This window comes from Psammomys obesus, unplaced genomic scaffold (assembly GCF_907164565.1).
Source record: "Psammomys obesus unplaced genomic scaffold, mPsaObe1.curated_primary_1811, whole genome shotgun sequence".
In the NCBI taxonomy this organism is placed as follows: domain Eukaryota; kingdom Metazoa; phylum Chordata; class Mammalia; order Rodentia; family Muridae; genus Psammomys; species Psammomys obesus.
In genome coordinates this window covers 24,771,406-24,784,352 of record NW_026595981.1, presented here as the reverse complement: position 1 = coordinate 24,784,352, position 12,947 = coordinate 24,771,406, and the positions used below count along the sequence as shown (strand labels likewise).

Below are 12,947 nucleotides of genomic sequence, written 5' to 3'. Positions count from 1 at the left end.
TTCCTTCCTTCCTTCCTTCCTTCCTTCCTTCCTTCCTTCCTTCCTTCCTTCCTTCCTAACTTCTTTCCTTCCTTCTTTCCTCCCTCCCTTCCTTTCCTTCTTTCCTTCCTTCCTTCCTTCCTTCCTTCCTTCCTTCCTTCCTTCCTTCCTTCCTTCCTTCTTCTTTCTTTCTCTCTTTCTCTATATCTTTCTCTCTCTTTCTTTCTTTCTCTTTTTTTTCTCCTCCTCGTTTTTGTGCTGGGGATTGAATCTAGGGCTTCCTGCATGCTAGGCAAGTTCTACAACTGAGCTCCATCTCCAGCCCCACAGAGCAGCCATTTTCTTGTCTCAAGGAGAGAAGGAAAGCCTGCTTGTGTGCATTCTGTGCCATATTAAACATGTGATAAGTTGGGTTTTATGTTTTTGTTTTCTTACTTTTACTTTAAAACCCACCACCAGTATGTGCTTTCAGAGAATTTTTGCCTAAAACTTATTCAAACCAATTTCCTGGCATGAAAGGTATAGCTGTATGGGGTTAGCCATGTAAAAGCAGCTTGGGTAGAAGGGACTGTACTGTCTGCCCAAGCAGAATCACCACTGGACTCAAGAGTAGCTATCGCTGTCTCTCTGACATGTGTGTGCCTGACTCAGCTCATAAAGAGTCTTTAATCACATCTCCATTTATCCCCGTCCTCACCCAGTCCTTCGCCATGTGGCAGAACTTAACACTGCCTCTTGCTTCTCCCAGTTCTGCTTGCTGAGCTGTGGGGTTCTGACCTTTATGGCCATGTTGGGCCGCTACATCCCTGGGCTCCTGCTGTCCTACTTGATGCGTAAGTGTGAATGTACTTCCCCCTACGAGCTTAGGTTGCTCATAGCTTTTCCTGTTGTAGTCTGCCGTGGGTCTAGGGCCGTGGCTCTCTTGCTCTTAGTGTTGCAGCCTTTAGTACATACACAACCACAGTTGTTGCTGCTGCGTCACAACTGTAATTTTGCTACTGTTCTCAACTGTAATGGAGATACCTGATGTGTGGCTCCTATGGAAGTCATTTGACCCCCAAAAAAGTCACACCTCACAGGTTGAGAACCACTGTCTAGGAAGAGGCCCATTTCCCAACGATGACTTTTTCATATATTCGGGACATGATTAGTGTTGTTAAATGTCTTTTCCCATGGAAGTGGCACTCCATTTCCTTTTGGGGAGTTTGCAGTCCTGGAGATGCAGGCTGTCGTGCATAGCACTCAAGTGTTTACAACTCATACTTGTTTTTTTTATTTTTAAAGATTTATTTTATTTATTACATATATAGTGTTCTGCCTGCATACCAACTGAGGACACCAGATCTCATTCATTCATTCATTCTTTATTTATTTATTTGTTTGTTTGTTTGTGGTTGTGAGCCACCATGTGGTTGCTGGAAATTGAACTCAGGACCTCTGGAAGAGTAGCCAGTGCTCTTAACCGATGAGCCATCTCTCCAGCCCCAACTTATATTTGTTTTACATACATCCCTAGCCCATCTTTTTGTTTGTTTGTTTGTTTGTTTGTTTTCAGAAACAGGGTTTCTTTATGCAGTCTGGCTGTCCTGGAACTCGCTCTGTAGAGCAGGCTGGCCTCAAACTCATAGAGATCTGCTTGCCTCGGCCTCTGCCTCCCAAGTGCTGGGATGAAAGGCTTGGAACACTGTGCCTGGTGTATCCCTAGTCCATCTTATCAAGGTGTTGACATTGATGAGTGTCCACTAAGGCATATGGTGTCCACCCTGAGGGACAGTCTGTTTATGGATGGGCTTTCCAGACAGTTCTGAGTGAGCGAGGCTCCCCGTCCCGATTCTTGCTCTGGAGGACTTTTCCCTCCTCTGAGGTACATGTCTATAAATGTAGTTCCTTTTTATTGATATGTACTGGTGAAGCTGGAAGAAATTAATTCCAGGTTTATTACAATTGTATTTGTTTATGTATTTTTTGTTTTGTTTTGTTTTTTGCGGGGGGGGCAGAGTTTCTCTGTGTAGTCTTGGCTGTCCTGGAACTCATTATGTAGACTAGTTTGGCCTAAACTCACAGGAGATCTACCTGCCTGCGCCTCCCGAGTGCTGGAATTAAAGGCATGTGCCACCACTCTGGGCATCCAGGTTACTATTTTATATACATAATTTGATCTCAGTGTCACATGACTCATTGTCACCATTTTACTTTATATGTCCACATTGCCTGGTTCTGTCCCTGTTCTCACACTGTATGTGATAAGGATCACTAGTGGAGGTGACCAGCAGAATTAAGTTGACTTTCTCTGCACTGAGTCCTAAGGACACAATAGCAGAGGGGCAGGTGGGCTTGCTTTGTGCAGTCTCCATTTTCATACTGTTTCCACTCTTCTCAGTTGTCACTGTTATGATGTGGCCTCTTGCTGTGTATCACCAACTGTGGGATCGAGCCTATGTGCGACTGAAGCCAGCTCTGCAGCGGCTGGACTTTAGTGTCCGTGGCTACATGATGTCCAAGCAGAGAGAAAGACAATGTAAGTGTCATGGGGCCTTTCTTCTTCCTGACAGCTGGGGAAAGAGGAGAAGCTAGGTCTCCCATACTGGATAATTCTTTTTAAATGCGAGAAATAGGGCCCATGAAATAGCTCAGCAGGTAGAGGTACTTGCCACCAAGCCTGATGACCTGAGTTTAATCCCTAGAGCTCTCATAATGGAAGGAGAAAACTCCCACACGCATGCATGTTAGTTGTGCTCTGACTTCCACCGGCACACCTTTTCATATATAGATAGAAACAATAAATACATAAAATTATTTATTTTGTTTGTTTGTAAAATTTTTAGTTTTTTTGAGACAGGGTTTCTCTGTGTAATCCTGGACTTATTTTGTAGACCAGGATGGCCTGGAACTCACAGTGATCTGCCTGCCTTTGCCTCCCAGAGTGTTGGGATTAGAGACTTGTGCCACCACACCTGGCTCGTAAGAGTGAGCATGGTTGGTAGGAGTGCAAGGCGCTAAGAAAGGCGGTGTTCTTATTTCTGAGAAACGCGGGCTTTCTCACCTAGGCTTTAAGCTCCCATTTTAAACCAATTTGAGAAAGCTCCCAAGTTGAGTAGAAGACACAGAAGATGTCCATACTACCACCTGCTATCTGAGACACTTTCCGAGTGTCCGAGCTCTGTGCTGACGACTTCTTTTACACTGTTTTCAATAATCTTTGCATCAGCTATGAGATTCGAATGGTTTTGAACTAGTAAATGTTAGTATAGGTTCTCTGCACTTCTAAGCCAGCCTGTTCCCGTTAGTGAAAACTGACTTCCAAAGGGATTGGGAGTAGCCACCGTAGATGCCAGAGTGTACTGTCAGCCCGAGCACTACCTGACACAAAGAGGGGATTGCAAACCTGACCCCTTCTTTGGTCTTATTGTTTGGGTGTTTCATTAAGCCCTGGCCTTCAAAGAATCCCATATGTGGTCACCAGGCCCAGCATCATCTGGGCCAGCTACTTGAAAAATAACAGTTCTTAAATCCTCATTTAACCAAGGTGAGCCCCTCCCTCCTCCTCCTCCCTCCTTCCCATGACTTTCCAGATGTGCCACTTTGCTTTGTATTTACCCTTAGGAGATCCTCAGAGTTGCTGGGTAACTTGCTAATTGATCATTTAGCTGGAGTCTTTAGAGATGTTTAGGGTTAGCGGAAGGAGGTGTACTGAAGGAGAGATGGAGTCTCGAGTGTTAACTGCTTTCTCAGTATCCCCACGTTTAGACATCACTGTGGAGATTTAGGGTCATATTTGGAAGGCCTCTTCTTGTGTTGTGATACATTCTTTTGGACTCCAAAGGGAGAGTTTTCCCTCGAAGGCATCAGTGCCTTCTGATCTTTTCACATAGTGCGCCGCAGAGCTCTACACCCAGAACGTGCCATGGATGACCGCAGTGACAGTGAGGAGGAGCTTGCTGCCTTCTGTCCTCAGGTATCTTGTGTGTAGAAGCTGTTCCACTGGCCCCTTTGTCTGGCAGCTCACATTGAACTAGTAACCAGGTTTCAAGCCCTTCATGGGCCCTGAGAGATCCTAGATTCCCCTTACTCTTAATACGGAGCTGAGGAGAGAAGCTGGTGTTGTGTGGGGTCCTAGAGCTCATTTGAGCCTGGTGAACAGCATGCTCACTTAGGTTTCCTTTTACTCTCCTATCTTGGAAAAACCTTGAGCTGACGTAAATTTTTGTAGCAACCAGCCCACATAGAGGTTTGGTTAATAAGTATATTTTCCAAAAAAAAAAAAAAAGTGTTTTTCTGGTTACCCAAGAGTGCCCGAGTCCAAGAATTTGATGAGAAAGTGTTCCCTTTAGGGAAACCGCCTGACAGGTGTCAAGATTGTGGGTGCTGTTCCCAGTTATCCTTGGTTTCATTTGTGGGCCTGGGTATCTTCTAGGGCTTGCATTAGTAAAGCAGACGGCATATTCTGAGACTTGTTTTCTTTTTCTAAGCTGGATGATTCTACTGTTGCCAGGGAATTGGCTATCACAGATTCGGAGCACTCTGATGCTGAGGTCTCCTGTACAGACAATGGCACATTTAACCTGTCAAGAGGCCAAACACCTCTAACAGAAGGCTCTGAAGGTGAGAACCTTTGACTAGAGCTGATAGTAAGTCAAGACCTTTGCATCATAGCTTCCTTGGACAGGGGCCTTCCTGTTGGCCCCTTCTCTCCTGAGCTGTGCCTCAGGTAGCAGAGTCATCCCAGGATGTGAGATGGCACAGCTGTACTGCTGCTTCTCTTGAAGCCCCCAGTCCCTTATTAGTCTTTGCCTCTGGCCTCATGGACACAGGAGAGGAAGACGGTCAGTTCTCTGGCCATTAACAGTCACGGACATCTCAGCGGACAAAAAGCTAACCAGTCCCACAAGTTTTGCATCACCTTAAGAAGTACAGGGTGGGGAAAACCTGATTATGTAGCAGTTGACTTTCTGTGGGTCTGGTACACATGGGCTAGATAGCTACTGTGTTTCACATGCCTATGTTCTCTCAGACCTAGATGGTCACAGTGATCCAGAGGAATCATTTGCCAGAGACCTTCCAGACTTCCCTTCCATTAATGTGGATCCTGCTGGCCTGGATGATGAGGACGACACCAGTATTGGAATGCCCAGCTTGATGTACCGCTCCCCACCGGGGCCTGGGGATACCCAGGTCCTGCCTGCCAGCCAGGATGAGGCTGCACTGCCAGAGCTCCTGCTTGGTTCCCTTCCTGGAGGATCTAACCTTACCAGCAACTTTGCTAGCTTGGTCTCCCAGGGTATGATCCAATTGGCCTTGTCAGGGGCCTCCCAGACAGACCGTTCTGGCCCACCTCCCCGAAGAGCAAGAGGCTTCCTCCGGGCCCCTAGCTCAGACCTGGACACTGATGCTGAGGGAGATGATTTTGAACTTCTGGACCAATCAGAGCTGAATCAGCTAGACCCTGCCAGTTCCAGGAGCCACTGAGGAGAGACTCCTTTGAGGGGGTCACTGTGATGTTTTTTTCTCCCTACCCCACTTACTGTGACGGGGCAAGGGAAGAACCCAGTCTTGTCCCCTGAATTTTATCTGTGTTCTGGGTGGCCTGGCTGAGGCAGAGGCCTCCTGAGAGAACATCCTCATTACCCCATTGCCAGCTAGATGCCATTTCTGTGCATACGTCTCTGAAGTGAGAACATGCTCCCCCAAGGGAGGCTTCTCCCCATCAGGATGGTACTGCGGGCAACAAAGGAGGGATAGTGAATCCCGTCTGAGGAGGTAGTGCTGTTTGCTTTTAGGTCTGGGTGCTCAGGGGCCCTTATTGATACAAGAGCCCATATCTTCACCTCACTGGAGCCACAGAAGTCAGGCAGCAGCTGCAAGAATTGTCATCTTTGTCTTTTACCATGATTTGTGTTCTCAAAGCAAGTTTGTCCTTTAGTTCTGCAGAACAAGGCCCACTTCCTGTCCGTGAACCCATCTTATTTCTTGATGGCTGATCCTGAATGCTCCAGAGTTCTTTTAGAATTTAAGAAATGTGAACATTATGTGGGCCTGAGCCTCTTCTATATCACCTTGAGCTATAGGGATCAGTTGGCTGGTAGGGCTGGTGAGTGCCTATCTTGAGGTCTCATGTAATCTTCTGGAGCTGTGTGGTTGTCTTTGGTGCTGTTAACCCCTGGCTCCATTTGACCATCAGTCTGAGCAGTGAGCAAAGCAATATCATACCCATTTTTATGTTCCTGTTCCTTTCCCTGCTCCTCCTCTGGAGAAGCAATAATTTCTCGGGAGATAGCAAAATAGCACTTTACAGATGGCTGTGGTGTTCATCCCAGGAGCCGCCAGATCCTCTTGCACCAGCTTTTCTTACCATACTGCTTCCTGACTCCTTTAGGATGAGCCAGTTAGTAAGGATGTGTTGGTAATCAGCGGAGACCCTTCTGAAGGGCACATGTTCTGGAGTCCCTAGTCAAATCATGTGAAACAAAACCCCCCGAATGATCATTGGTTCTAACCCTGTGCCAGCTACTGCCTCTCTGTCTCCCAAATCAGAGCGCAAGCCAAATTCTTGTATCCTTTTTCCTTCTTGCATTAACCCTTTGCTGATCCTCAGGGACCACTCCCCCAGCACCCTGTATTTGGGTGACTGATGTTGGACAGAGCCCATTTTCATGTGCTGCAGGTTGGGGGTTGTGCTAACACGTTTGCTCTTGGTTGATGGACAAGGTACAGAGGCCAGGAAGTGAAACTACTTCACAGTGAGAAGGGGAATGGCTAGGTGCCTCTTTCATAGTCATTAAGTGTGAAAGTTAGGGGTAATGGCATCTCCCCACTTTAGAGTTCTCAAATACTTCAGGCATCTTTCCTTAGAGCCAGATGTCTTACAGGAGAGCTCTGATGTGGGGGAAAAAAAGGGGGGGAGGTGAAGGAAAGGAGTGGGATTTTGCGTGTTTGCATGAGTGTGTAGCTTCATGCTTTGGGAGTTGGCAAGAGGAAGAGGGAGGGAAGGAGAGCAAAATCCAGAAGGTCTTTTTTGTACCCGTGGGATCCTGCTCTGAATCTCCCAAATCCTCCACTGTGAACTGGGGGTGGGTGCTGGGGAATAAATCTTGTATGAGAACAATCTCCAAGAGGCTGCTGTTGCATGGTGTACACCTCCATAGGTCTTCTCTCATTAGTCTGCTAAAGCCAAGTTGGGGTGGTGACAGCCTCAGTAGAGGAGCACAGGGAGGTGTCAGGGCCTACCTGCCCCTTTCCCATTTTTCCCTCCTGAGGCCGCTTCCCCTGCTACAACCAAGAAGACATAAATACAACTAACACCATCGCTGGCATTTGTCCCATCTTTTTTTTGAGATTTATTTTCTTAGATCAGTGTTTTGCCTGCATGTGCCTTCATGCACCTTGTCCTTGCCTGGTGCCTGTGGAAAAGGAAGTCAGATCTGGAATTGGACTTAGAATTGTTAGCATTGTGGGTGCTAGGAACCAAACGAGGACCCTCTACCCTCTACAAAGAAAAAGCAAGTGTCCGTCACTGCTGACTTCTCTCACCAGCCTAGTTGTTTTGTTTTTTCGACAGGGTTTCTCTGTATAGCCTTGGCTATCCTGGACTCGATTTGTAGACCAGACTGGCGTCAAAGTCACAGAGATCCACCTGCCCCTGCCTCCCCAAGTGCTGGGATTACAGGTGTATGCATCGTGCCCGGCTCATTTTTAATTCTTAGGTTGCCCCTTAAACAAGTGGAGACGAATACATGCTCTGAAGAAGAGCTTAATGGAGTTTTGAGTAACAGAAGGCTTGAAAAATTGATACTGTGCCCCTCCATGGGACTCTTGAGCTGCCAGGACAGCTGCTCTCTGGCCATCAGCAGACCTCAGAAACTAGAAACATTTATTTCAGGCTCCACCGGCCTGGCCACTGTGGTCAGGATTGGAAAGCACCTGCCAGGTGCTGCCTGAGCTAACTGGAGATGTCAAACTGTGGCTTGAGGAGTTCACGCTCCCTACAGTCTTTCCTGGGCGTTCAAGCCACAGCAGGTGTCGAGCGCCCCCTCCCTGCGACTCACGGAAAAGGGAGTTCGTGCGCTCGCGTTCACAGCCAACCTCTTGACAAGTGCCCACAGGCCCTACATGACACGTGAGGAAACTAGGCGCACTCCCGTGGGTGACTGGCTCTGTGCAACCTCGAGCGGCGCGGGAGGTGACGCCTGGAGTTTCTTGCCGTTCCACACCACCTGGGCCCAGCTCGAGGTCACGAGTGCTCAAGCACGACTGAATTGGGTCTCGAGGCCCAAAGTGGAAGGGGCTGCTCCCCCTTCCAGCCAGGGCCCGAGCGGCGGCTGCTGACCTGGTCGCAAAGGCCAGGGCTGCGAGTCCCAGACCCCGACTACTGGCGTTACGGGGTCCCGGAAGATCCGGGGGCTTTTCCGGGAGGCTTCTCCTGCAGCCAATCAACGTTGTGACCGTCACCGGAAGGAGGCGTATCCCGGAGCAACCAACCGGCCGGGCTGTCTCGAGTTTGGTGGCGGGAAAGGCCATGAGTAAAAGCCGGGCCGAGGCTGCGGCAGGAGGTAACGGCGGCGTCCGCCGGGCCCGGGAGGGGAGCAGGAGAGGGAGTCGGAGGTGACCCCATCTCCCGCCTCGTTTCTCGCAGCCCCAGGGATCGTCCTGAGGTACCTGCAGGAACAAAACCGGCCTTACAGTGCCCAGGACGTGTTCGGGAACCTGCAGAAGGAACATGGACTGGGCAAGGCGGTGAGAACCCACCTGGCGGGGAGAGGGGGAATCCCTCCCGCCGGAGCCCTGGTCAGGCTTGGGTCTCGTTTTCCCTGTCACTAGCAGAAGTCTCCCCTGCCCGGGCTCTCCCTCATTGCTCCACCCTTCCCTCTGCCAGGCGGTGGTGAAGGCACTGGATCAGCTGGCCCAGCAAGGCAAGATCAAAGAGAAGACGTACGGCAAACAGAAGATTTATTTTGCCGATCAGGTGAGAACCCGCGCAGAATAACGCCCACCTGAGAGCCTGTCTGAGTGAATCGACTCCCAGCATTAATTAGGCGCGCTGAGGCACCTCCCAAAATTAACCTAACCAGGTGTACGCTGCCTGTGGTCAGACTTCAGTTGAGGTATGAACCACAGAAGACCCTGGCTCGTTACTCCCAGGCCTCATTTCTTCTACTGTCATTTCATCCAGCCCCACCCTTTGCGAAATGATTTTTCTTCTTCCTCTGCCCACTACCCCAAACACATCAAATTTGTATCCTCCCACCCAGGCTCTTCTCGGGAAGTCTTCTCTCCTCCCAAATTTGAAGTATCAATATGTAGAATGCGTACCTTCTGCCTCTAACTGGCTTTCTGGCATGAACCACCCTTCCTCAAAACAGAGACTAGAATGTAATTCTTGGTTTATTTTTACATCGCACACACCTGCCGTGTATGGTTGTTTATCAATTAATATTATGATTACCCCCACCCATCCCTTTTTGTTGAAGGGCAAAGGATTGAGATTGGGTTTCACTGTGTAGCCCAGGCTTGGCCTCAAACTTGCTGTCCTGCTTCAGCCTCCTGAGTGCTGGGTTTGCAAGTGTGTTACCAAGCTGGCTTAATTTTTGTTGTCGAACCTGAACCTGACGTGTTGTCATGCCTCTGTATCAGGCCCCCATATTTACCGAGTGTACTAACAGATCTCATCTTGGATATTGTAGGCAGAATCTCAATGCAAATCTGAGGCAGGTAAGATGGCTGAGGGGCTTCACAGTACCTTTAGACCTTCTGAGGCATTTGGTCTCGCTATTGAGCTCTGCCACTGTGAAACAAAAACAGCCATAGATGATGAAGATGGACGGACATGACTGCAAATTTTTGTTTTATATGCAGGGTTAGGCTAGTGGCTCCCATCCCTCAGATTCACCTTGCCTAAGTGTACTTGCTCTGTGTATGCCATTCTCTTTAAGCTCCTTCCCAGCATCAGTGGACGAGGCTCTAGTTGATCCCCAGTGGCCCTTTTCTAGCAGTACTTCTCAAGGAAGGAGTTCCTTCCCACCAAGCCTATTCAACTGGAAGCTGTTTCTCCACTCCAGAAAGAATGTTGCTTCATTCCTTTAGATGATGAGTTGGTTTTGTCACTAAGTGGAAATATATTTCTCACGGTTTTGTTTTGAGACGTGGCTCACTACATAGCCTTGGTTGTCCTGGAACTCACTCTATAGTACAGGCTGGCTTCCAGTTTAGGGAGATCACCTACCTGTGTCTCCCAAGTCCTGGGATTAAAGGCATGACCACCACGCCCATCCTTCTGTCTTACTGTTTTTGACAGTCTGGAAACTTCCCGAGGACAGGCATTGCATTTCAACTTGTATCAGTTTTTTGTGGGGAATAGGTATTTCGGAGGCAGGGTTAGGGGAACCCTGTGCCTGCTGAACATTACATGAGTGTTCTGCCACTGAGCTATGCTCACAGCCATCTATTAAAGTTTCCTCAACTTGAATTTGTAATCCTCCTGCCTCAGCCTTCCAGGTTGCTAGCATTACAGGCCTGCACCACTAGTCCCAGCCTTTTTTTTTTTTTTTTTTTTTTTTTAAAGGTTTACCAGTGTAATTTTATCAGAAAGCCACCATCAAATAATGGGTTTATTTGTGCTCTAAAATAAATATTAACATGCACCTTCCCATCAGGTGACCTCATGGGGTCATGGCCAATATAGAACTTGGACAGGAAATCCTTTGGCCTTGGAAGAACCACATAATGTGTGTCTGCTGCCTCCATATTTTAATGGTTTCCTGGAGCTCCATCTTTCCCTTAATGACCAGAAGGGTCTGCCACATGGGCATCCTTCATGTCCCTGCCTCACAGGGACATCCAGCTGGAATGAGTGCACGGTGTTTGGCACCTCCCAATACCAAGCGCTGTATGGCTTGCGCACCCTTTGTTTGGCCTGGTTAAGGTCAGGACTGAAAATAGGCTTCACCATGGTCCTGGCCGCAGCAGCTTGGTGAAGGCAGCCGGCCACCATCTTGCCATGGAAGCGACCCCCCCCCCCCACATTTAATTTACAAGTGAGTGTTCTGTCTGCATGTACACCTATACGCCAGAAGAGGGCATCAGATCCCAGTATAGATGGTTGGGAGCCACCATGTAGTTGCTGGGGATCAAACTCACGACCTCTGGAAGAACAGATAGTGCTCTTAACTGCTGAGCCATGTCTTCAGCCCCGCAGCATTATTTCTAACTATAGGGTTTCAGGATGTACCTGGTTCTTCCATATTTGAATGCCACCTCCCCAGATGTGTATTTCTGTCTTTGTGCCTCACATGAACTCACTTGTATTTTCTGTCTTGACTGGCAGGACCAGTTTGAGACCGTGAATGATGGTGACCTCCACAGCCTGGATGACAACATTGTGGCCCTCACCGCTAAGGTGCAGAGCTTACAGCAAAGCTGTCGTCACATGGAGGCTGGTAAGGCTGGGCATTCCTTCCAAGGTGCCATGGTTTGGAGGTCACAACGCTGTGCGGGGCTCGCTACGGCTCGTGTGTACAAAAGCGCAAGAAAGGCCACTTGCTTTCCCTGCCACTGTATGAGCACACTGTGCGTCTTGTTTCCACATCTTTTTTGTTGTTTTGTTTTACAAGACAGGATTGCCCTGTGTAGCCTGGGCTGTGCTGGACTCACAGAGATCTGCCTCCCCAACTGCTGGGGTTTCAGGTGTGTGCCACCGTGCCCAGCTTTTTTTTTTTTTTAATGATTTATTTACTTTTATTTTATGTACACTGGTGTTCTGTCTGCTTGTATGTGTGTGTGATGGTGTCAGATACCCTGGAGCTGGAGTTACAGGCAGTTGTGAGCTGCCACGTGAGTGCTGGGAATTGAACCTGGGTCCTCAGGAAGAGCAGCCAATGCTCTTAACCACTGAGCTGGCCCTGCAGCCCTATTTCTGCTTTAATTACCTATACAACAGTCTGCTCAACTTTATACGCCATTGTTGCTTTTAGATGGATAAGGAAGAAAAATAGAAAAACAAACTGACTATGCTGTAAGCCCTTTTTTTTTTTTTTTAATTGAGCGTTTCTAGAATGTGGACTCCTATTCTGGAGAGATCCTACAGCAAGACGGAGGTTGACCTCCTACCTCTGGGAACCACTGCTGGGTAAGACAGATTGCCGTATTTACTCAACAAGTAACTCTGGGGGCATGTGGTTTCAGAGCTGAAGGAATTAACAAGTGCACTGACCACTCCTGAGATGCAGAGAGAGATCCAGGAGTTAAAAGAGGAATGTGCTCGCTACACGGAGAGGCTGAAGAACATCAAAGCAGCTACCAACCATGTCACTCCAGAAGAGAAAGAGAAGGTGGGCTGGAGGCTGTTGTGCAGGTCTGAGGTGAAGCAACCGTAGGAGCTCTGACAGTTATGTTTCTTCCTTTCAGGTGTACAGAGACAGGCAGAAGTATTGCAAAGAGTGGAGGAAGCGGAAGAGAATGGTGAGTGGGAATTCCAAGGGTGGCTCTGGAAGCGCCGTGGGAAGTGACAAACACCAGGGAAGTTTCTATGCAAAATGATGCGGCAGGCGGGGCCTCCCACTGCTACTGCCCACCTGAGAAGGGGCTTTGTTTCTCGTCAGACCACAGAGCTGTGTGATGCAATCCTTGAAGGATACCCCAAGAGCAAGAAGCAGTTCTTCGTAAGTGATTCTCCCTCTTGCTCCCCTGGGATCTCTGCCCAGAGGACTCCTTTATTTCTTTCCTTGCCCCACAGGAGGAAGTTGGGATAGAGACAGATGAAGATCATAATGTTACGCTCCCAGACCCCTGATGGAGACTAGGAACAGATGTCCTGGCTGGCCACCTTGTTTAGGTGGGCTTATTGTTATTGATTTTCTCCACCTTTGGCAGTGGGGAGAAGCACAGAAGCATAATATTAGGTATAGGGACTCAGGGCTGGTAGTCAGAAAGGGATGGTCACGTCCATTTGTTGTCCATATTCAGAGGCCTCAACAAGG

At 48.5% G+C, this 12,947-nt stretch overlaps 2 protein-coding genes across 4 annotated transcripts in view; both read left to right on the top strand.

Annotated features, from left to right (window-relative positions):
* Retreg3 (reticulophagy regulator family member 3) overlaps positions 1-7,088 on the top strand; it is a 24,332-nt gene extending 17,244 nt beyond the window's left edge. Inside the window, exons 5-9 of the mRNA XM_055619996.1 lie at positions 728-812; positions 2,360-2,497; positions 3,852-3,934; positions 4,449-4,581; positions 4,991-7,088. Coding sequence (XP_055475971.1) covers positions 728-812; positions 2,360-2,497; positions 3,852-3,934; positions 4,449-4,581; positions 4,991-5,445 — 894 coding nt within the window. The 3' untranslated portion in view covers positions 5,446-7,088. The remainder of the gene's footprint in view (positions 1-727; positions 813-2,359; positions 2,498-3,851; positions 3,935-4,448; positions 4,582-4,990) is intronic.
* A 74-nt stretch (positions 7,089-7,162) lies between these two features.
* Psmc3ip (PSMC3 interacting protein) lies at positions 7,163-12,941 on the top strand. Of its 3 annotated transcripts, XM_055620001.1 has the most exons (8): positions 7,163-8,525; positions 8,609-8,709; positions 8,849-8,938; positions 11,297-11,408; positions 12,154-12,299; positions 12,376-12,429; positions 12,570-12,629; positions 12,704-12,941. In XM_055620001.1, exons 1-8 carry the CDS (start codon positions 8,492-8,494, stop codon positions 12,758-12,760), a joined length of 654 nt encoding a protein of 217 aa, XP_055475976.1. In that variant the 5' UTR covers positions 7,163-8,491; the 3' UTR covers positions 12,761-12,941. The 3 variants fall into 3 exon arrangements, with proteins under 3 accessions (XP_055475976.1, XP_055475974.1, XP_055475977.1); XM_055619999.1 differs by having other exon boundaries at positions 12,570-12,941; XM_055620002.1 differs by lacking the exons at positions 12,376-12,429; positions 12,570-12,629; positions 12,704-12,941 and having other exon boundaries at positions 11,297-11,655; positions 12,154-12,277.
* The last annotated feature ends 6 nt before the right edge of the window (positions 12,942-12,947 follow it).

What these genes read in the sequence shown, in the direction of transcription:
- Psmc3ip (XM_055619999.1), top strand. Translation starts at nt 8,492, where the DNA reads ATGAGTAAAAGCCGGGCCGAGGCTGCGGCAGGAG. An exon ending in AGATTTATTTTGCCGATCAG is followed by an intron (nt 8,939 to 11,296) that starts GTGAGAACCCGC and finishes CTTGACTGGCAG; the next exon opens with GACCAGTTTGAGACCGTGAA. An exon ending in CTCCAGAAGAGAAAGAGAAG is followed by an intron (nt 12,300 to 12,375) that starts GTGGGCTGGAGG and finishes TCTTCCTTTCAG; the next exon opens with GTGTACAGAGACAGGCAGAA.